Here is a 25116-nt window from a genome sequence, read left to right on the forward strand (position 1 = left end):
TTAGTATACATGTGGTCATGAGGTTTACTGTGGAAAAAATCCAGGGAAAAATTTTAGTTAATTTCCATCATTTTCCCTCTTAGATCTCTGTGCGAAAAGTCAAAGTGGTTCCTGTCATCTTCTTCTTGTAATCTTCATCAAATTTCTCATTCTGGGCAACAGTAAAATGGTTCTTCCAGTCCCCTGGCATTCCTGAAACAGAGCAAAACCACACTATTAAATGATCAAGGTAGAAGTTTTAAAAATGGGTATTATGTTCATAGAATCATTAAGTGAATGTGAAATAGAAATTTGGCTTTTCAAGGAACACATAGGGATGTCACTGACCAGTATATATGAGTTAGAGTAATATTTTAATTTTACAGTTCACAAAATGCTTTTCTTCTATCTTCTCTTATTTCATCTTCACAATGATTTTGTCATTTAGTCAAGTTAGGAAAAATCATCTGCTCTTAATAGCTGAGTAAGCTAAGACTCAGACTTATTGATTAAAGGAGGAGTTGGTCTTCTGATCAAATTCTGCTGCTCTTTCTGCAGTGTTATGCATTCTCTCCATAATATTTAGTATTAAAGGAATTCTTAGATAAGTTATAATTAGCAAGCACTGGAGTTTGACTTCTCACAAACCATGAACTTTACATACCTTTTCTCATGAATGGGGAAATGGAATGGTCCATTATGCTTGTAGGCAGGGCAGTGTAATTTGCCATGGGATTTTGTTTCATGATATCAAAAGAAGTGTGATAAATGATCTTATCGAGGATTTCCTCTGACAAATCCTTCTCCATGAACTTTAACATCTTCTGGATTTCCCGCTTTGGGTTCTAGATGAGGAGGAGCCAATAAAAAAAAATATAATTATAAGTAGTAGTGCATTTTTAGTGCTTAGTAAAATGCCTAGCACATGGAAAGTGCTTAATTATTTTTCATTCATAATCTGGAAAGAAGTGGATGACTTAGAATGTAGTACAAGATGACTAAAAGAAATTCAGGATGAAGTGGTAACTTAGTATTTGGCCAAGAAAAATTTAACAATGGAAAGTATTTGTTTAACTCTAAGTTAAATTAAGGAAGAAAAGTAATTGATAAGAAAATGAAGCAAAAAGTATGGAAAGAAAAAAGTCAACCCACACACATTTGGTGAAAAATCAGTAATGCCATTCAGAATCCTAACAGGGAATTATTTTTGGAAGCCTCCATTTCCAGAAAAATATGTCATAAAAATTGTGGAAACTTGTAAAGAAATTTCCTTTAGGAAGGAAAACAATAACTATGCTTAAGTGCTGGGCTATCACTAAAAGGATTACATAGATTTTTCTTGGCACTAGAGGGTAGAACTGAGGTAGGAATTGAAAAGAGGCAGGCAGATTTAGCCTTGAAATAATCAAAGTCTTCCTAGCAATTGGAGCTATTGAAATGTAAAATGGGCTGCCTTAGGAAGTTGTGAGTTCTCCTTCATTAGAGGTTTTTAAGAAAAGGTTGGATGAACAGTCAGGGACATTGTAATGGCATTCTTGGATTCTGACTCTGAGGACCCTTTATACTGTGATTCTGTAATTCTTCAAAAAGAAAACAACACAAAAAAAACCTTATTGGGCCCAAAAACATTACATCAGTTACCCACCTCTTTCATGTCTTCATAGAACAGATAAAGAATGGGGTGTTTTTCTTTCGCATCCCACCATCCTTTCACATGATCATACCAGGAACCCCAGAGTACTGGAAGTGAATGGAAAGAAACAGAATAGTTAGCATCAGTCATATTAATTGTGGAATGATGACTCATATTTCACTGCCTGACAAAATACATACTCAATTACTATTATTGACCTTACTGACTGATCATAAAAAAAAGACATCATGAAGCTTAGATGAGATTTTTAGTAAATCCAATTAGAAAACAGCATCATAAGAATCACAGATTATTCTTTGCAGCAGAAATAACAGTACATGTGAAAGTGAAGGTACATGTATATTCAAAAGAGTTTTTATCCAAAGAGTGACCATATTTGGGGTTTTCTTGGCAAAGATATTAGAAGGGTTGACCATTTCCTTCTCTAGCTCATTTTAAAAGATGAGAAAACTGAAGCAATTGCTTTATTATAATTTAAAGTACAATTGCTACTATATCTATGTTAATTGTTCAATTATTTAATTTGTTTCGCCCTCTTTTTGTTTCCAGACTTGTTAAATGAAGAGGAAACTGAAGCAAATGATAAGTAACTTGTCCAAGGTTAAATATGAAAATTTATTTACTGTCAGTAAATATCTGAGGCCAGATTTGAGGTCAGGAAGACTCATCTTCCTGACTCCAACTACTTTGCCATAGCTGCCCACCAGCAGTATACAATTATTTAAAAAGCACTTCACTTGATCTCTAACATTTTCAGCTTTTAATTTTTTATCTTTTTTGGTTAACAATTGGTTGAGAACTTGTATGTACATACTTAAAGAAGGCAGAAATGGTTACAACCAGTGAAATTTCCTCATTAAGAAATATTCCACCTTCTGCAAAGTAAGTGAGGAAAACAATGTTAATTCATGAGTACCGTGTTTCCCCGATAATAAGACACTGTCTTATTATTTTTTTGGGACTAAAAAACACCAGAGGGCTTATTTTCAGGGGAGGGCTTATTTTATCCTCCATCTGCCCCTTTTATCCTCCATCATGCCCATTTTAGCACTGTCTTGACAATCCTTCATTGTCATTCCTACCTTGGTGCCCTTGACCAAATTATTTATGCTTAACAAAACATAGGGACAAGCTTATATAGTGGAAAGATGGATAAGTTGCAATCTATACTATAAGGAAGAACTTTTTAAATCAGTGAAAGATGGATAAGTTGCAATCTATACTATAAGAAGAACTTTTTAAATCAGTGAAACCACTGAAGTATATACTCATAGATGTTGAATACAAGGTCTTTATGCAATACCAAATTAATATCTTCCTACTCGTTTGATTCTTCCACCAACTGTGAGATAGGTATAAGAGGTATGATCCTAGTTTTATAGATGAAGGAACTGAGGTTCAGAGAGATTAAATGACTTGCCAAGACCATATGATTGTTACTATTTTTAGCATTATTAAGACTACTAAATTATGAAAATGCTGCTTACATTATATTCTAGACAATGCTCTGCAAGTTCTCAACAATTGTTCTTTATTAAGAATCTGTTTGGAAAAGAAGTTATAAGTATGTTTGATTTTACATTGAGCAATTTATAATATCTGATTTTTAAGGATGCCTGATTATATTACTGAAAACTACATAAAAGTACAATTAGAAAATTTCTTCCCTTGGTTAGTGCTAATGTAAGGCGATTGATGAATCAGGTGACCACAGATCTAATTCCACTTACCTCTCCCATTCATGAATTCCTCAATGTATTCTTCCAAGGTACCTGGGTCAGGTACCATTTTATTCATTCTTGAGAAATGATAATAAGATATCAGGCAATCTTTTGCATTTCTTGCCACATAGATTATCTGCAGATGTAGGAAAAGCCAATCAAAGGCAGTGAGAAAGAAAATAGGAGGGAAATGTTAATTTTCGCTATTAGGAATCATTTAAAAATTATTTTATTTTACTTTGAATCTCTGCTCTCCCCATTGAGAATACAAGAAAAATAAAATTCATAACAAACATGTAAAGTTAAACAAAATAAATTGCTGTATTAGCCAAGTTAAAAAATATGCTTCAGTATTTTCTCTGCATCTATCACCTCTCTTTCTCTGGAGGCAGGTAGCATGTATCTCTGTGTGTGAATGTATAATCTGCTCCACTGCTTAGTCTTACTATTTTTTACACAGAGCCAAATTATTTTAAAGACTACAGGTTTATTATATAGTTTGAGTTTGTGTCCTCGTTCTGCCAACTCCTTTTCTTTCCTACTTCTTCATTAACTTTTTTGATATTCTTGAAATTTTGTCCTCTTCCCAGATGAATTTTTTTCATTATTTTCCTAATTTAATATTTTTGATTCAGAATGAGAAAATTAGTTAAATTAGTATTGTTATTTTGTTATATTCACTTACTCTGAGCAATTCTCTCCCCCCTTTATTTGTATGGCAAATGTTTTGCATTTGTATACTTTTTTGCATGTCTTGATAGGTAAACTTCCCAAGTATTTTAGACTATTTTTAATTTCAAATGGAATTTCTCTTACTATTTTTTCCTATTGAATTTTGTTGGTAATATACAGAAATGCTAATAACTTGTATGGGTTTATTTTATAGTAATCAATTTTGACTCAGGTGTTAATTATTTCATTTAGTTTTTTCACTAAGTTTCTAAGATTCACTGACTAAACTTTTATATTATTTGCAAATTGATAATTTTATTTTCTCCTAGGTTATGCTTATTACTTTCAGTTTCTCTCTCTCTCTCTCTCTCTCTCTCTCTCTCTCTCTCTCTCTCTCTCTCTCTCCAGTCTTAAATATTATAGTTAGCATATGTAACTCTATTTTTGAATAGTAATGGTGCTAATGGGCATCCCTGCCTTACCATTGACCTTACTGGAAAGGCTTCTGGGTTATCCCCATTACAGATAATTCTGGCTCTTTGGTTTTAGATAGATACTACTTATTAAATTAAGAACTTATTTTCAAGTTTTCTTGGGAATGGCTATTCCATCTTTTCAAAACCTTTTTCTGTATATATTGATATGATCATATGATTTTGTTGTTTTTGTTATCAATATGATCAATTGAGTTAATACCTTTCCTAATATTGAACTAGCTCTACATCCCTGGTATGTAACCTGACTATAGTATGTAATTTTTGCTGTATATGTTGTTTATTAGAAACCTATTATTATATGTGCATATGTTGCTGACATGCTGCTAGAATCTCCTAGTTAATATCATGTTTAAACTTCTTGTACAACTATATTAATTAGAGAAATTGGTCTATGCTATTTTTTCTCTGTTTTGACTCTCCCTTGGATTTTTTTTCCTTATTTTTTCAAATAATTTATATGGCATTAGAATTAGTTGTTCTTTAAATATTAGGTAAAATTTGCTTTCAACTCTACATGGTTCTGGCATTTTATTCTATTCTTTATGCCTTTTGACTTTGCTTTTATACTTCTTGAAGTCTCATGGATTCATTAGTTTCTTTTGAGCCCATTCTAATGTTCAGAAAGTTATTTTCTTTAGTAAAGTTTGCTAATTTTTGTTCCAAGCTGTCAACTCTCTTTCCATATATTTCTTTCTAATTGTAATTTTTTTTCATTTTCTCAGGTTACTGGAGTGACAAAATCAACAAAAATTTGGAGTGAAACAATTTTCCAGCTTAAGATAACTTAGGACTTCACCTGGATAAAAAGAAAGCAAGGCCCAGCACAGGCAGGGTTTGTGGAATCTAGTGGGAGGCTCTTAGCTACAGAATGGACCAACAGTGGAAGCCCTTTTGTCCTGACTCAATGGGCCAGCAGCTCAGCAAACCAGCTGTAAGACTTCAATACAAACACAGAACAAAATTGCAAGCCCTCAAATCCTATAATAACAGGCAGAACTATGCCAGGCCAACCTAGCACAATGAGAAAGCTAGCAGCACCTCTGCTCCTACTGTAGAACTCTAATGAGAGGCTTCTGTCCCCTTATAAAAGAAGCCTGGGACAGTCTCCCCTATGTCCTAGAAACAGAACTCAGTTTTTAAAAATGATGGTTTGGGGAACGATTAAGTAAATTATGGCATATGAATATAATGGAATATTATTATGTTCTATAAGAAATGATAAGCAGACTGATTTCAAAAAAGCCTGAAAAGACTTAAATGAACTGATGCTAAGAGAAGTGAGCAGAATGAAGAGAACAGTTTATACAATAACAAGATCATGTGATGAACAAGTATGATGGACTCAGTTCTTTTCAACAATGAAATGATTCAAGGCAATTCCAATAAACTTGTAATAGAAAGTAGTATCCATATGCAAAAAGAGAACTATGGAGACTGAATGTGGATCAAAGCATATTATTTTCATCTTTTATTGTTGTTGTTTGATTGTTTTTTTCCTTTCTAGTATTTTTTCACCTTTTAATCTGATTTTGTTTTTTACACAGTATGAAGAATATAGAAATATGTTTAGAAGAATTGCACATGTTTAACCTATATTGAATTCCTTGTTGTTGTGGATAGTTTAGAACGGGAGTAGAGGGAGAAAACTTTGCAATGCAAGGTTTCATAAAGGTGAAAGTTGAAAACTATCTTTGCATGTATTTGGAAAAAGAAAAACATTAAAATTAAAAAAAATTAAAATGAGCATAATAGTAAAAAGAGCCTTGACCATAGGAAGATTCTATGGTGACAGGGAAGATTAGAATGCAAATTTAGAAGATAAGAACAATGGCCAAATGCCTATGTGTGAAACTTGTATATTTGTTATTTGGTTTTTTAAAAAAATTTATTTCATTTTCTTACCAAGGGGTGAAAATAGGAAAGAAAATACAAATGTGACTTTGAATTTGAAAAAATTAAATTAAATAAAACATAAAAATCTCTTCATACCTTAATTTTGAAGCAGACATTATATTTATTCACTAAGGCCTTATCACAAAAATTCTCAGGTGAAGGGATTTTCTCTCCTTCTGCAGGTTACCACATTCTCTTCTACTTAGAATCTTAGAGATTTGCCTGGTATACTTAGAGGTTAAGTCACTTGTCCATGCTTTTTTGTTTTTTGTTTTTTGCTGAGGCTATTGGGGGTAAGTGACTTGTCCAGGGTCACACAGCTAGGAAATGTTAAGTGTCTGAGGCCATGTTTAACCTCAGATCCCCAGGACTTCTGGGCTGGTGTTCTGAATTGCACCACCTAGCTGCCCAACTTGTCCAGAGTCTTAAAATTATTATATGACAGAGGTAGGACTTGAAATCTGTTTTTTTCTGACTATAAGAGGGACTCCCTAATGACTATACCATGATACCTCTCCATACATGAGCAAATGACAATCATCTTTTAAATTATTTTCTACATATAAAGTTAGAGAGAATGGAAAGAATAAAGCAAAGTGGAAACCTGACCCAAACACAGGTGATGAGAAAAACTTTTGATCAGAAAACTCCACTCTTGATATGCAGAGTAATGAGAATTGAATGCAGTTCTTGGCACTATAAAGGTACAGCTGTCTATCATGTATATACACTAGATGCTTCTTTTAAAAATGACTTGCTTAGAAAACAAGTTCTGGGGTTGGAGTCAAGATGTTGGAGTGAAGTCAATAAGCTATTTGAGCTCTCCCAGTTTCCCTTGAAAACCACATAAAACCAATACTCTGAACAGAGCATGATAGAATGAAACTATTCTCCAGCCCAAGATAGATTGAAAAAATTTCAAGAAAGGTCAGAATCACCTGGATGAAAGGGGAGCTCAGCCCAGTCCAGATGGAATCTGGGAAATCCAGTGAAAAGGTCTTAATCACAGCAAAGCAGCAACTGAGATCTTTGGTCTCAGCAAATTAGCAGATCAGATCAGTGGGGCTGCCTCCAGTCTCAGCACAAAAAAACAAATCACCAGCATTGGAAATCAGGGAGTTGCCTAGAGAGAACAGATAAGATTTTGCCCTGCTGTGACCAAGACGCCAAACACAAGGGGCCTCTCTGCTGAAAGCCAAGGCTCAAATCTGAACAAGAAGGTTGGAATAGAAGAAGAAGAAGAGCTCAACCATAAAAGTCACATAATAGGAAAAAAAAAAGAGAAAGAAAGGAAATCAGAAAATGAGTAAGAAACAAAAAAGGACCTTAGTCATAGAAAGTTACTGTGGTGACAAGGAAGATCAAAATATCAACTTAGATGAGGATGGAAATGGAAAAAAAGATACAAAAGCTAATTAAAGAAAATCACACATTAAAAACTAGATCTGGCAAATAAAAACTAATGACTCTATAAGACATCAAGAATTAGTCAAATAAACTAAAAAGATGGGAAAAAAGGAAGGAAATGTAAAGTATTTTATTTAAAAAGCAGCCAACCTAGAAAATAGATTCAGGAGAGACAATTTAAAAATTATTGGTCTACCTGAAGGTCCAAAAAAAAAAAAAGCTTGGATAGCATTCTTCAAAAGATCATTAAGGAAAACTGTCCTGATATAATGGAAAAAGGGCAAAATAGTTATTGAAAGAATTCATCAATCATCTCTGGAAAGAGATCCCGTAAGAAAAACTCCAAGGAACATTGTTGCAAAGCTGCAGAACTTTAAGGTAAAAAAAATATACTTCAAGCTGCCAGACAAAAACAATTCAATTATTAATGAGCAAGAATCAGGATTATCCAGGATCTAGCAGCTTCTACAATAAAGAATTAAAGGACCTGGAAAACTATATTTTAATTTTTTTTATTGAAGCTTTTTTATTTTTAAAACATATGCATACATAATTTTCAATATTCACCCTAGCAAAACCTTGTGTTCCATTTTTTCTCCCTCTCTTCCCCTTCTTCCCTCCCATAGAAGGCAAATAATCCAATATATGTTAAATATGTGCAATTCTTCGATACATATTTCCACAATTATCATGGTGCACAAAAAAAAAAAAAATCAGATCAAAAAGGCAAAAAACCCAAATCAAACCAAACCAAAACAAACAAACAAACAAACAAAAGAAAAACTGAGAAAGAAACTAAAATGCAAGCAAAGCACAGCAAAAAAGTGAAAATGCTATGTTGAGATCCCCACTCAGTCCCCACAGTGCTCTCTCTGGGTGCAGATGGATTTCTTCATCACAAGACCATTAGAACTGGCTTGAATCACTTCACTGTTGAAAAGACCCATGTCCATCAGAATTGATCATTGTATAATCTTGCTGTTGCTATTTACAATGATCTGGTTCTGCTCACTTCATTCAGCTCATGTAAGTCTCTCCAGGCCTTTCTGAAATCATCCTGCTTAATGGAAAACCATATTTGGAAGGAAAAGGACCTAGGATTATAATTAAGAATAAACTACCTAGTGAGACTGATCATCATGTTTCAGGGGAGGAGATGGATCTTCAAAATAGTAAGAGACTTTAAATAACTTGCATTGAAAAAACTAGAACAAAACAGAAAATGTGATCTTCAAACACAGAATTCAAAGATAAACACAGAAAGGTAAACAGGGGAAAAATATTATTTTAAGATTTAACTGTTTATATCCCTAGATGGGGAAATGATATCTGTAATTCTTAAGAACTAATCTGTTATTGGGGCAGTTAGAGGGGACATACAAGGATGGAGGATATTGATATGAATTTCTGATATGAAAAAGCCATTGAGGGGTGGGGAAAGTATTGAAGAAGAAAAAAGAGAAATTAAAATGGGACAAATTAGATCACATGAGGAGGCACAAAAGATCTATTACAATAGAGGGAAAAAAGGGAGGGGGATAAGCATTGTCTGAAGCTTAATCTCATTGGTTTTGGTTCAAAGAGGAAATAACATTAACTCAGTTGGGTTTAGAAATTTATCTTATCCTATAGAGAAGCAGGAGGAAAAAGAGGAAAGAAAAGCGAGGGCCTGGAAAAAAGGGAGGGCAGAAACACAAGGGAAAAGGATTAAGAGAAGAAAGGGGTGATAGAAGGGAAGGATGGTTGAGGAAGAGTGAGTCAGAAACAAAAACTACTAAGGAGGGACAGGATAGAAAGAGAGAACAAAAGTATATAAGAGAAGAAAATAGGATGGAGGGAAATACAGAGCTGATAATTGTAACTATGAATGGGAATGGGATGAACTCTCCTATAAAATAGGAAGTAAATAGCAAAGTGGATTAAAAAGCAGATTCCTACAATATGTTGTTTATAAGAAACACATCTGAAATAGAGAGATACACACAGGGTAAGGGTAAAAGGCTGGAAAAGAATTTATTATGCTTCAGTCAAAGCTAAAAACAAAGCAGGGTATCAATTCTGATCTCAGATAAAGAAAAAAGTAAAAATAGATCTAATTAAAAGAGATGAGGGAAACTACATCTTGTAAAAGTGTACTACAGACAATGAAGTAGTTTGAGTTCTAAATACATATATACCAAGCAGTATAGCATCCAAATTCTTAGAGAAGAAGGAAGAAATAGAGAGTAAAACTATACTAATGAGGGACCTCAAACTTCCTCTCTCAGAATTAGATAAATCTAACCACAAAATAAATAAGAAAGAAACTAGGGAAGTTAGTAGCATCTTATAAAACTTAGATATGATAGACCTTTGGAGAAAATTGAATAGAGACAGAAAATAATATACCTTTTTCTCAGTGATACATGACACCCACACAAAAACTAACTTTGTATTAGGGCACAAAAATCTTACAATAAGACACAGAAAGGCAGAAATACTAAATTCTTCCTTTTCAGACCACAATGCAATAAAAATTATATTCCATAAAGAGCCAGGGAAAGATAGACTAAAAACTAATTGGAAATTAAAGAATTCTAAAGAATGAATGAGTCAAACAACAAATCACAGAAACAATCCAAAATTTCATTCATTCATAGGTTAGATGCACATGATATGATAATCAATGACTATAGTAATCTAGTATTTGATAAAGCTCCAAACTCTAGCTTCTGGGGTAAGAACTTACTCCCAGCAAAAATTGCTGGGAAAACTGGAAAATGATGTCAGGTACTTAGCATAGACCTAGATTTTACACCTTATACTAAAATAAGTTCAAAGTGGTTATATGATTTGGATGTAAAAGCTAATACCATAAGCAAATTTGCTCTGGAGAGCAAAAGATAGTTTACCTGTCAGATCTTTGGAAAAGGGAGGAATTTATGACCAAAGAAGAACTAGAGAACTTTATGGAAGACAAAATGCACTACTTTGATTATATTAAATTAAAAGTTTCTGCTCAAACAAAACCAATACAAGATTAAAAGGTAAACATATAGCTGGGAAAATTTTTTACAACCAAAGTTTCTGATAAAGGCTTTGTTTCTACAATATATAGAGAATTGATTCAAATTTATAAGAATACAAGCCATTTCCCAATTGATAAATGGTAAAAGGATATGAACAGATAATTTTCAGATGAAGAAATTAAAACCATTTATAATCACATGAAAAGGTGCTCTAAATCACTATTTGATCAGAGAAATGCAAACTCTGAGATACCACTTCATACCTCTCAGATTACTAACATGACAGGAAAAGATAATAATAAATGTTGTGGGGGGGATGTGAGAAAATTGGGACACTAATGCATTGCTGGTGGAGTTGTGAAATGATCCAACCATTCTGTAGAGCAATTTGGAACTATGCCCAAAGGGTTATAAACTGTGCATCCCCTTTAGTTCAGCAGTGTCATTACTTGGTCTGTATCCCAAGGAATCATAAAATATGGGAAAAGACCCACATGTACAAAAATGTTTCTAGCACCTCTTTTTATGGTGGTAAAGAACTAGAAAATTAGTAGACTTCCATCAATTGGGGGATGGCTAAATAAGTTATGGTATATGAAAGAAATTAAACATTATTATCCTATAAAAATTATGAACAGCTGATTAGAAAGGCCTGGAAGGATTTACATGAACTGATAGGGAAACAAACAGGACCAGGAATACATTGTGCACAGTAACAGCAAGATTATGCAGTGATCAACTATAAAAGACTTGTTTCTTCTAAGTGTTTCACTGATCCAAGGCAATGTCCATAAACTTTAGATAAAAAACACTATGTGTATCCAGAAAAAGAATTATAGACATTGAATGTAAATCAACATGTGCGATGTTCACTATTTTTTTTTCTTTTTCTTTTTCTTTTTTTGTGGTTTTTCTCTTTTGTTCTGACATTTATTTCTCAACATGATTCATAAAAAATTATAAAAATTAATGCAATACATAATCAGAAAAAATAAACTAAAAATGATTTGTTTGCTATTTTTTAGACACAAGTTAACACTGAGCAAGATAGGTTTAAATTACTGGCTGATCTTTAAATTTTTAATTACCTTTGAATTTTGTTCCCAGAAGGATGGTGGTAACATCTGGACAGGAAGATGTGTTTTCAGTGTTCTTGGAGAAGGCATTTTATTAGCTAGATCTAGACCTGGGAAATAGTGCAGTGTCATTTAGATGTCATTTAGATACCCTCTGCTATTTGGTTTTGTGGAACTGTCCTGCAGACATTCTAAATACGTCTTCACAGTACATAAAGTGATCATTTTGACTGTCTTGTTCTCCTTTCTGAATATAAACTAAAATAATAAATAGCTAATATTTATATAGTGCATTAAAATTTACAAAGCACTTTCCATATATTAACTCCTGTGATCTGAGGATGATTTACTATCAATGTCAGCAGCAACACTAGTAGTACAGATGGTATAAACTATCTTAGTTCTCTGCTCCCTGATGTAAGCATAATGTCATCAGATATAGTTTGGAGAACTAGGGAAATATATAAGATTTGTGATCTTTTACATGTCATTTGAAAAATTCTTGCCTAATCCAACCCTCGAATGGGGAATATAAGGAGGGAAACAGAAGAAAACAGGCTTGTACTTTTAGAGGAAGGAATGTGTATTGTTGGATTTCAATGTGACCTATGACTTGGGTGCATTTCTTTAGCTCATGGGTATACTAGTTATTCAGGGTTTTTGAAAATGACCAGAAATCCATGTGACTGAAGGTTTTATTAATTGAAGGATATAATTAAATTTAGTTTCTATTATACTTATTAACAGATGTAAACTTACTAGCATGGTATCTGAAAGGAGTAAGTTATATAATCAACAGTAGCACTGGACAGCTTGTTAAGATCTTTAAGGAAGTTCAAGTATGTTTGCTTTTTAGTAAGAGAAAACTTTAAATTAAAAAAAATCTAAGATGTAACATATTATGGTCTATAGACAGCATGCCAGGGAATAGGATTTTAATCTTTATTCCTAAAATACTTTTAATTTTCTAAAACCATATTGTCATTTATATGCAAACATCTATGTACTATAATATATGCATGCACACACAAACACATACATGTATTGCTCTCTGTGATTCTTTTAAGTATAAATTGTAGAGCTTAAACAATATGAAATGAAGTAAGATGACCTCACTATTTTCTGAATCTTTATTATTATATCTTACCCTGAGTTGGCTGTTGTATCAGTGACACAGCAATAGTAAATACACTCTCATTTTAAAGAGGGTGCTTCAAGACTGCCATAACTTGTACATTAATTTTGAGTTACTTTTTTAGAATAAAAATCCATGATTTTCAGTAGATTAAGTGGTAGGGAAGAGCTTCAAGAGGATAGACATAGTCTATTTCATTTATAGATAACAAATATCAAGCATACATCTTCTCCTCCCCATTTACTGCCCCCTTTTTGTAAAGAAGGGGATGAAATAAAAGAAAATAAAAATGTAAGAGAACTGAATGGAAGGACATTGAATTAACAATCATACCTCTGAACATAAATGGGATAAAATCACCAACATGATTGAAAAGTGTACCTAACTAGAATAGAAAAGAATCATTAATACTCTTAAGAGGAATTTTTTGTGATAAAGAGTAATTAATATGTGTAAAGAAGAAAGTCATACATACAGGAGATCAAATTGTGATTTTGAAAATGGTTCTCTTCAGAAGAGACTAGTGGGTTCAGGACCCTAATTCTGAGGCAAATCCAATTTTAGTTGAGTAAACTTACCAGAATTGAGAGGTGGAGGCAGAGTCCACTCAATAAAAGGTTGCCTATCAAAGGTGTTCGCTCGTTGGCATTTTTTAACATCTCCATCATTTTGGATCATATCCACGATCTCTTGTGTCCAGGTTGTACCTGAAAAAATTTGGACTATTTTTTAATCTACCTACTTAAAACATTTAACTCTGAACAATCCATTTATTCATTCAACAAATGAAAACGCTTGCTATCTGTAAGATATTATATGAGAAATATATTATGAAATAATATTAATAAAATATTGATATATTATAAAATAAAAGATACATACAATTCATTCAGTAAATGTTTAACAAGAACCCAATATATTTAGAGTACTGTGCTAGGCTCTGGGAGATGCAATATTTTAGGAAGGATATTTCATAGTCTACTGGAAAGATAAGAAAAAAACCCCCAAAGATAAATAATACACAATCATTCTGAAAAGTGTTTTAGAAAACTGGAAAACAAACTATTATGTGAAGGGATGGTCATTACCAGCTTGGTGGGGGAGAGAACTGGTGTATTCAAGGAAAGAAAGGATAAGAAGTAAGTGGGTAAGGATGGATATACTACGAATCAGGAATAGTTTAAGCAAAGCCATAGAAACAGGAATATATCTGATACATGCATTATTTGTGGAGAGAGAGAGATGAATTGGGCATTTCTGGTCCTCAAGGAGCTTAGGAGGTTAACTATTCCTTTCATTAAAAAACAAAACAAACAAACAAAAAAAAACGACAATTGCTAAAATGGTCTTATAAAATAAGGGATGAAAACCAATATCATGAAGTGGATAGAGCACTGCTATTGGAGGCCAAAAGCCCTGAGTTCAAGTCTTGCCTCTGATACATGTTATGTGGCTATAGCCAAGGCATGATCTTGAATGATGGTCTTGAATGATGGGTATGTTTTTCACAGGGGAACTTTAGGAGGTAGATAGGAGGGAGGTATTCCAAGGGAAGGAAGAAACAGTAGGAACAAAGGCACAAGATGACTTTTGGGGGAAAGGCCAATAATTAGTTCGATTGGAACAAGATGAGGATTTTTTTAGAGGAGAGATGGAAAATTATTTTAAAAAAAACCTAAATGATATTTGGGGTGGGGTGGGAATGAAACTGTGGAGGGTTTTGTACTAGATTATTGAATTCCCCCAAATGCAGGAAAATTTATTGCAAATTAGTTTGTACACAAAGTTTGTCAGACCAAAAGAAGTTCTCCAATAAGAATGGATTTACTCTCTTTTAGTATGTTAGCTTTTCAAAAAAAAAAAAACTAAACTAAACAAACAAATAGACTGGCCAAAATACTTCTGGCATCTTCTTTTTTTAATGTATTTATTTGGTTTACTCTTTAAACACAGACTGGCAAAAGTGAATGTAAGTGAATAGAAAAGGAATTTTTTTTTTAGTTCCAAAATGTTATAAGGAGCAGAAAAGTGCTCTCTGCATGGAAATTTATTTCCTCTTTATTAGCTTCCATATCAATAACTTTATTCTGAACTCTTGATCACTACATTAATTTATGAAAGTGGATTGGGTCTGCACAGATAAAAGAGACTCCATTAGCTTCATCTCCTAAGAGAATCGTGGATTGTCCCTGAGATCTAGGGTCTCAGTGAGTCCTAAAGGTGTTCTAAGGGTGTGTCTTGGTTTGTTGATGGAGGCTGAGATGGGGGAAAGAAATTATATATCTCATAAAGGAAATTCATTATATAGTCATTGGGCCAAAGGGGGATGATATACATTTTGTTGCAAGAAGAAAAAATATTTCCAACTTATTTTGTCATCTTCCTTGTTCATATTTTACTATATTCATTGGGGGATTTTCCTTTGTAGTTAACTGTTATGTTAGGCAACTGCCAATGGGATCCTTAATGATAACACAATATTTATAATTTGTGTCCAGCAAAGGGCTTTACTTGCCTTAGAGGCAGCTGTGATATAGCAGATATAGAACTGGTCTGGGTGCCAGGAAATACCTGGTGAATGTTTTTGTTCTGACATTAGTGACATCTAAAAGGACAGAGGGTGAGAGGATGCTTATCCATTGTAACCAGCTTTTTCCTGTTAGTGACAATAATGAAAATAGGACTACCCCTTGACTTGGATCCAGCCTCTTCTCTTCATTCACTTAATTCAGGCCCATCTCAAGTAGATTATTACAAAGTCCACCAGATTGGTCTCCCAACCTAAAAATTCCTCCCTAGTATATCCCATCTTTCACATTGCTGCCAAATTAATGTTATGTTAGTTCTAGGCTAACCCTACTCAACCGGTTTCAGTGGTTTCTTATTACCTTTTGAATAAAATAAAAACTCTTTCCTTTTGCCTTTAAACCTTACACAACTTGAATCTAACCTAGTTTCTTTGGAGAATACACCATTACTAATACTGTTTCAACCAATTAAAGTGGTATTCTTTCATTTACGATATTCCATCATGCTATACATGTTTTCCTAAAATCCACCTCATAAAGAATCTCTCTGCCTTTAAATTCAGCTCAAGCATCATCTTGTACATGAAATTTTTTTTATACCCCAAGTATTAGTGCCATCCCTCTCAAATGTGAAAAGTCAGATATTACAGTGTAAACACAAAATAATCAACCAACCATAGAAAGGCATCCCTTTCTAATCCCAAATGTCACTTATTAGGAGTAGGGTTATGTAAGCTAGACTGATTCTAGTCACCACTATTTTATTCCATTGCATTCTGGAATATAGAGCACAATTGTCTTATACTAGAACAATGGATTCATGTGAATTCCAAAGCCTATTTTAGGGGTAATTGCAAATAGGGTCTTTCTGCCTTTTGTTCTCCACTTCTAAAGAACTAAATAGAGTATCCTCTGGTTATTGAGACCTTCCCACATGTGTTTCAACTATTATCATAAATCTTACCCTCTCCTGTTTCTTACTCAAAATTATCTCTCCCTTTTTTTTTTTTGGTATCTCTAACATTTTTTCTCTTCTTAAAATGAGCACTTGATAGAAAAAAAAAAGAGCTTAACTTAATGTCAGAAAGAAAACACAGAACTCTTGGGGGTGGGGGGGAATGAGCAAAGCTAGTAGGGTACCATTTGCCATTTTCCTCTAGGTCAGATCTGCAATGAATATGAAAATCAATTAGAAGCCCTCTTCTAATTGCCTTCTAATAGCCTTGATAAAGCTAGATTCATCTCTATTACTTTAATTTCCATATACCTACCTGCTTTTGCATATGTTGCAATGAGCAGATCATCAGGCTTGGCTTGGAAGTTCCAAATTTTGTCCCAATTATCACTTATCATTTTGGTCATGAGAATTCCATTGATTTCTTTGGTTTCTGGTTTTAGGTACTCTTCATTCAGTTGGAGATTTTTCATCGTCTCAAGTGACATTATGTGACGAGACTTGCTAATTGCTTAAAGAAAACATTTACTTTAGTCATTTTTTTCATGGTCAATTGTAACAATTGCTTTCTTATTATTTCTGGAGGACAAAGGGGGTTTTTCACAGAGAGTCTTCAGGAGTTTTTAAAAATACAAAACCTGACTGAGAGAAACAAGACTTGTCATAGCTGGAAGGTTGCTGTTCTGATAATATTTTTGGTTGTATCATTTTAAGAAAAACATAGCTCTTGGTTGGTTGAAGAGTTTTCTAGTACGTAGACTAAGGATTTATCCAGCAGGCTAAACTCTGAACTGGCCTTAACATGAGGTAAAGCATATTGTGCCTATGCCTTCAAAAATAAACTGTTTACTTATAGTTGAAATTTCCTCAGCAAGGAAAAAAATATTTTCTTCTTGCAAATATAGCTAAGCCTTAAAAAGAAAAGAAACACAGCATCATTATCATATACATATGTACACATGTATACATGTTTACATATACCTCTTTATGCATATATGTATATATTTGTTTATATGTATTTGTATGTATATATGTGAATATATATACTTATATATGTATATATGAGTATACACACAAATATATGCTTTTAAGCAGCTCTGTGACATTATACAAGTAACTTTGGGTCTCAGTTTCCTCAGACAAAAAAAGGAATCTATAAAAATTAAGAATGAAAGAAATGGTAGAAAAAATTAGTCTAAATTTCCTCATTTTATGGATGAGAAACATAAAGCCCATAGCAAATTGGCTATGGGCCTACAAGAATCAGAGTAAAATATCAGAGGCCAATTTTGAACTGTATTCTTTCCTGTTTCAGGAATTCATGCAAATTAAAATCAGTATGTTAAAAATAAAAGAATTGGGATAGCTAGGTGGTGTAGTGGATGGAGCCCCAGCCCTGAAGTCAGGATGACCTGAATTCAAATCTGGACTCAGACATTTAACACATCCTAACTATGTGACCCTGAGTAAGTCACTTAACCTGAATTACCTCAGCAAAAAAGTAAAAAAAAAAAGAACTGATGTAGAAGACAAATTTTATTCTTGGTGTCCCTTTCTACACTTTTATCACTGGTTCTCCTTTCTTAAACCCTATCCTTACCAGCACTCAATTATTCCATGATGCCTTTCCCAATCAGTCTTCCTTTCCCAATCCACATTCCATGTCTTAATTTTTCTCTTTCCCTCTCATTTGAAACTTGTATTTCTCTTGTCCTAGTTCTTCAGTTCCTCTGGGATATGCAATAAAACTATTAAATGTGTATGTAGTGATTGATTAATCTGCATTAATAAATTACTGGGTAGATCTACTCTTGTACCCTTTTCTTTTTACTCTTTTTTTTCCTAGGCAACATATTTGGGTGTTTAAAAAGGCCTTTTGGACTTAGAAATATCTCATTGCAAAGAATAGCCTCCAATGGTGGGAATTTTAGGCACTGCTTTGGTCAATGAGGGACATCATTTTAGGCAAGTGGTTTCTTAGTTCCCCTCAAATCCTATCACACAGATGATGGCTCTCCCTCCTATAAGGTCAACTCTGAGTTATATTGATTCTGTAAAATTCTCCTTCCTTCTTGCTGAAGGGAAACATGATCTGCCATGCCTGTTTCTTGTTTTGATTAGGAAAATTCCATTTCTGCCTCGTACTATTACAAGGTCCCTAGATGAGGGGTAGGCGATGGAAATAGATCTTGTTTTCAGGTAGGCAGCTGTGTTTATCCCCTAACAAGGCAGCATTTTATATCTGACAAACTTGCCCCACTAGTCTAATGCATTATACTTGTCAATGCATTAGTCCTCATCAGGAGACTCATCCTAGCATTTTAAAGGTGACCTTTTCTAGTTTATATTCCTAATTAGGATCATGGTCCTAGTCACAAGTTTCTATCATCAGATGAGCCTATGTAGAAAGTTCTCAGAGCTCATTTAAATCCAGTCTGTTACTTTTACACACAAGAAAACTGAGGACTAGAAAATATACTGACTTGTCTAAAGTCACATAGAGAAGTGACAGGATTTGAATCCAGGCCTTTCTAGTCCCAAATAAATCTAGTATTCTTTTCACCAAACTATGGTTTTGGGACCAAACCCTGTTTTTAGATGGTCTGCAGGATAAGAATATGTTTTATTTTATAAATGTTTGAAAAACAATAAAAAGGATAATATTTTGTGAATTATGAAAATGATTATTAAATTAAAATTTCAGTGTCCATAAAGAAAATTTTATTGAAAAACAACTACAGTCATTCATCTACTTATCATTTTTGACTGTATTTATGCTACAACATAACCACTATAACCCACTGTTGGCTAGCTCCTACGCTTAGGTAAGCATTTCTACAAATCTGAGGTACTTATTTATAAGCATTCTATAAGTATCTATTATATGTAACATTTAGGGTTAGGCTCTGGGATTGAAATATATTGCATTAAAATTATTAAGAAGAGTTTCTGTACCTCCCTAATGTGAACTTATACTGTAGGATTTGCATCACTTGGTAAGGTTGGTCCAATATTCTCATGCAGAAGGAAAGAGGTGGTTGCTAATAACTGCATTTTCTTGATGAACAAACTAAAGTATTAAAAGGAAAAGACATGTATTTATAGACTGGAGGTCGAGATATTTTAAGGGTTTTTTAATCCTTTTGGGTGAAGATCAAGGTTCTATTGACATTTGATAAGCCTATGAACACTTTATAAGAAAAGTATTACTAAATACATAAAATAAGAAACAGAGGATTAGAAAGGAAACAAATTTATTAAAACATTAAAAACACAAATTCTTAGGCCTCAAGTTAAGAACCTTCATACTAGATGATCTCTAATTCATCAATGGCAGGATTTGGATAATATAGCAAAATGGCAAATCCAATGGATTTAAAGTCACAGAATTTGGTTTCAAGTATTCTCCTCCTTAAATTTAGAAGTGCAAACTTTGGCATATCACTTCATTTTGGGAGGGTCTTGGCTTTTTCCTAGGTAAAATGGATTAAAATATTTAAATTCCCATATAGCTCCATTATCCTATGAATGAATGAAAAAGCATTTGTTAAATACTTTTGTGCTAGGCACAGCTCTAAACTGTAGGAATGCAAAGATAAGCAAGTTATTCAGTTCTTGCCCTCCTAGAGCTTACATCCTAGTAGAGTTGCAACCAAGGAAGAATGTTTTGGAGGGGGGGGAGTCACAGAGATAGCGATTGGTGTTGTAGGGCGATTGATTACATATTATATGAAATGGAGTTCAAGTCATCTGACTACTGAGAGACACAAAGATGATTTAAAAACTTTGGTTTAGATGATCTTCTGAGGACCTTATTAGGCTCTAATATTCTGTATTATATAATATCACCAAGAAACGAATCATGACTTGATTTTATAATCAAAGGGAAGAGTTAAGTGACTTGCTCAGGATTTCACAGCTAGCAAGTGTCTGAGGCCAAATTTGAACTCAGAATAATTTGAAGATGTGTCTTCCTGACTTCAAGTCCAATATTCTATCCACTGTGCCATCCAGCTGCCCCAAAATAATGAAAAAAGCAAAACTTTTTTTCCCCTAATTTTTGCTTCTTCAAAGAGTTCATAAAGAGTCAAGTATCTGTCAAAAACTGACATTATTGTAGTAGGCCTTTATATTAGTATGGAGGAGATAGTCCTGGCAATTCGAAAAAATGAATCTGAATATTATGAAAAAGCTCTGAATGTGACAGGCCAAGTGGCAAAAATATATTGTTAAAAGTTAAATACAGATTTGTCTTTTGAATATTTTAGATAGAGAAGTTTGAATCAATTGCCGTAACTCTGATTTTAAATATATATAACATACACACACACAAATTCATGCTCATGCAAAATATATAATTGGGGTAGTTAGATGGCTCAGTGGAAAGATGCCAATCTTGGAGCCAGGAAGACTCATCTTTATGTGGTCAAGTCTGGCCTCATACCAAGTCATTAACTAGTTTGCCTCAGTTTCTTCACCTGTAAAATAAGCTGGAGAAGAAAATAGCAAACCACTTCAATATTTTTGTCAAGGAAGCTCCAAATGGAGTCATTAAGAGTTGAACACAGCAGAAATGACTGAACAAAAACAAAAGTAACATACATTAACAAGTATATACACATATGACATATGTGTACATATATGACACACATATGAAATAAAAAAATTTCTATGTTTTCATAGATCTAGACATTTGTCTATAAGTATATGCATATGTATATCTTTATTTGTAAAAATATGACATCATCCTTTCTTATTTCAAGACTATGAAGTTTAATAGTAATGATGGATTGCTTTCTGAATATGGCTGAGGCCCTGCTGAAGTCAGAGAAGCATGTCATCTGTGCAATTTACAACAAAGTCTTGGTAATAACTGATATTGTCTTAATTCACTTCTTATTCTCTCCATATAGGATCAGGTAAAGGTAGGAGAAAGACTATGCTGCACTGCAATTACTGTTCTCATACCAAAAGAATGACATGAAGATAAGATCCCTTAATAAGTTTTAAGTAATAAAATAAAGTTTCTTAATAAATTTTAACTGATTATTTTTTGTCTAAAGAAATTCACGAAGATATTTCCAAGGTCAGTGATGACCTTTTGAATTCTTTTGGAAGATTGAATCCTTATATCAGCATAACTTCAGACTTTTGGAAATACTGAAGTAATCTTAATGACTATAAGTTTAGGTGAGTATTTTTTCTGTTTTGGGAAGCTTTAATGTAATATTTGGTGATGGAACTTGTTAGCCTGATTCTTTCCTGCTAGAGGTGCCCAGAGGGATAATTCAAACCATAGATTTATATAGGTTAGTGATAATAATAACTAACATTTATATGCCATAATAAGCTTAGAAAGTGCTTTGCAAATATTATCTCGTTTTATTTTCACAAAAACCTGGAAGGTACGTATTTTTATTATCCTCATTTTGCAGGTGAAAAAATAGAAGTTAAAAGTAGTTCAATGTTTTATTAAGGTTCAATCAACTAACAAGTATAAGAAACATTTGAACAAACTTTCTATCCCAGTTGCATAGGTTGAAGATATAGCTTCTCTTTCAGGCATATGTGACTTAGCTACATGTATTGTCTGCACATTTACTCAGCTATGTTACCTGATAACAATAACTAACACTTAGATGGAGCTTTAAGTTTTATAAAACATTTAATGTATATTTTTATTTTATTCTTACATATTTTATAGATGAAGAAACTGAGGCAGAGAGAGATTAAGTGCCAACAAGTACCAGCAAGTAGAACACCAGCAAGAAGATAAAATGGGAATTGAAATCTATATCTTCTTACTCCAATTCAAATTCTATCCACTATAGAGCCTTTGCTGTCTATAGTCTATGGTATTTTTTAGGACCAAAGATTTGTAGTTGGACGGAATATGAGAAACAATTTAATTCAACACCCTCATACAGGTGGAATTTAACCTCAGGACCTCTGACTCTTTTTTATTTGGCCTAGTTAGGGAGGTAGTAACAGGCTGAAATAAGAAGAAATAGAAAAGGGCCAAGTGTGATATTAGAGAAATTGTTTTGGCTTTCTAGTTCATCAAGTGTTTTTTCTATATACATTTATGGTTAAAAGATAAAAAAATAACCCCCCCAACAACAAACATGCCTGCTTTGGGCAGAAAAAGATGAAGACCTCATCCATTGGGCAGGTGCCAGAAGTGAAGGATGAAGAGAGTTTTCCATGAAAAATGTATTGCTTCTGGAATTATGCCCCAAAAGTTATCAAACTGTGCATACCTTTTGACCCAGCAGTGCTACTCCTGGGCTTATATCCCAAGGAAATACTAAAGAGGGGAAAGGGACCTGTATGTGCCAAAATGTTTGTGGCAGCCCTTTTCGTAGTAGCTAGAAACTGGAAAATGAATGGATGTCCATCAATTGGAGAATGGTTGGGTAAATTATGGTATATGAATGTTATGGAATATTATTGTTCTGTAAGAAATGACCAACAGGAGGAATACAGCGAGGCTTGGAGAGACTTACATGAACTGATGCTGAGTGAAACGAGCAGAACTAAGGGATCATTATACACTTCAACAGTGATACTGTATGAGGATGTATTCTGATGGAAGTGGATATCTTCAACATAGAGAAGAGCTAATCCAATTCCAATTGATCAATGATGGACAGAATCAGCTACACCCAGAAAAGGAACACTGGGAAATGAGTGTAAACTGTTTACCTTTTTTGTTTTTCTCCCCAGATTACTTTTACCTTCCAAATACAATTCTTCCTTTGCAACAACAACAATAACAAAATTCGGTTCTGCACATATATATTGTACCTAGGATATACTATAAGATATTTAATATTTATGGGAATGCCTGCCATCTAGGGGAGGTGGTGGAGGGAATGAGGGGAAAAATTCGGAACAGAAGGGAGTACAAGGGATAATGTTGTAAAAAAAATTACCTATGCATATGTACTATCAAAAAAAAGTTATAATTATAAAATTGATTACAAAAATGTATTGCTGAGGGTCCAAGAATTTAGAAGATCCTAATATTATTTCCATAAAATTTTAGCACTTAGGTCATTTCTTGCAACCATTCAAAGGCTCATTTTGAAAGTCTTAGGAAGGCAGCTAAGTAGGTCAGTGGATCAGCCCTGAAGTCAGGAGGATCTGAGTTCAAATCTTGCCTCAGACACTTAACATTTCCTAGCTGTGCAACCCTGGGCAAGTCACTTAACCCCAAATGTATCAGGAAAAAAAAAATCTTGGGGGAAGATAAAGAAGGAATAGTCTTCTATTCTCATTTTGGGAAAATGTTTTCTTCCTGAGATGGAAGAAATTTAGTTCCATGTTCCTCTAAGTATCCTATCCTGTTTTCATATACTAGGGTCCCAGGAGGAAAAACCCAACAAACCCAATACATACAATACTCACAGATTGAAGAGGTCTCTCGTTAATTCCCCTTGGGTTTCCAGATTTCTTTACTTTTTCTTGTGGGTTTTGAGATTTGGGTTCTTGGTACTGGGGGAGCAGTTTTGAAGTCAGAATTTTCCTTTGTTGAAATCAGAGGTAGTCTGGTATTCCCAAAGTGATGTGTGACTCACAGGAGTCCTAGAGAAAACCACTTTTGACTTAATCCTGTCACTTACCCCCTAGATATAAGAACTGCAACACTGAAGAAAGATCAGATTACATTGTAACCACCTGTGTTCATACCAAAGGAAGGAGGAAGTGAAGGTATAACCAATGAAAGGTTCCGTAATAGAATAAGCCCATTCTTTTTGTGGTGGTCTAATGAAATAAACTTGGTGAGGAATTCTCTGCTTGTCAGGTCATAGGAGATTTTCCATCAGGATTGTCTTAAACCTAATGGTCCTCAGAAAAAGGAACAGAGGTTAATTTATTTATCAAATCAACAAACATTTATCAAGTGCCTAATATGTAGTCGGCACTGTCGTACTTCAAATTCAAGAAAGTTTTATTCTATTGTGTGTTGGGTGAAGAACTGATGTATACAGATAAATGAATACAAAATAAAGTAAATGTAATATAATTGTATTGGGGAAAGGGCACTACTAGATGGAACTGTAGTCAGTAAAAACCTTATGTAAGGGGTTGCATTTGAATGGAGTTTTGATAGAAGTGAAGGAATATAAGAAACAGAAGATAATGAAAATGCATTTCAGACATGGGGGGACCACTAATGCAAAAGTATGGAAATAGGAGGGAATGACATGTGAGGAAGGGCAAGAGGGGCAGTTTGGATGAAATGTAAATTGTATGATGAGGAATAATGGGTAACAAGTCTGGAAATATAGTCTGATGACCTACTGTGAAAGGCTTTAAATAACAAAGTCATTCATATCTTTTTCTAGAGGCAACAAGATGCTACTGAAGCTTTTTGATGAAGGAAGGGGCATAATCAGACATGTGCTTCACTTTGGTAGCTGGTTGGAGGATGAATTAGACAGGGAGGAAATATTGAAGAAGGATGTCTAATTAGGACATGATTGTAGTAGTCCCAGTAAGGAGTAGAGGTCATGAGAGTAGAGAGAAAGGGGGAGACACAAGAGATGCTGGAAAGGTACACTTCATAATTAGCTAAATTCATGGCA

General features: G+C 33.8%; 1 protein-coding gene across 1 annotated transcript; it reads right to left on the bottom strand.

Annotated features, from left to right (window-relative positions):
* Window positions 1–24846, bottom strand: LOC141560855 (sulfotransferase 1C1). The gene is made up of 8 exons (XM_074299666.1): window positions 23936–24846; window positions 16842–17036; window positions 13621–13749; window positions 11920–12017; window positions 3364–3490; window positions 1625–1719; window positions 644–824; window positions 1–192 (listed from the first exon to the last, which is right to left on the bottom strand). The coding sequence occupies exons 2-8, from the start codon at window positions 17011–17013 to the stop codon at window positions 80–82; spliced, it is 915 nt and encodes a 304-aa protein (XP_074155767.1). The 5' UTR covers window positions 17014–17036; window positions 23936–24846; the 3' UTR covers window positions 1–79.
* Window positions 24847–25116: the final 270 nt, after the last annotated feature.

The sequence above is a fragment of the Sminthopsis crassicaudata genome, chromosome 3 (genome assembly GCF_048593235.1).
Source record: "Sminthopsis crassicaudata isolate SCR6 chromosome 3, ASM4859323v1, whole genome shotgun sequence".
Lineage (NCBI taxonomy): Eukaryota > Metazoa > Chordata > Mammalia > Dasyuromorphia > Dasyuridae > Sminthopsis > Sminthopsis crassicaudata.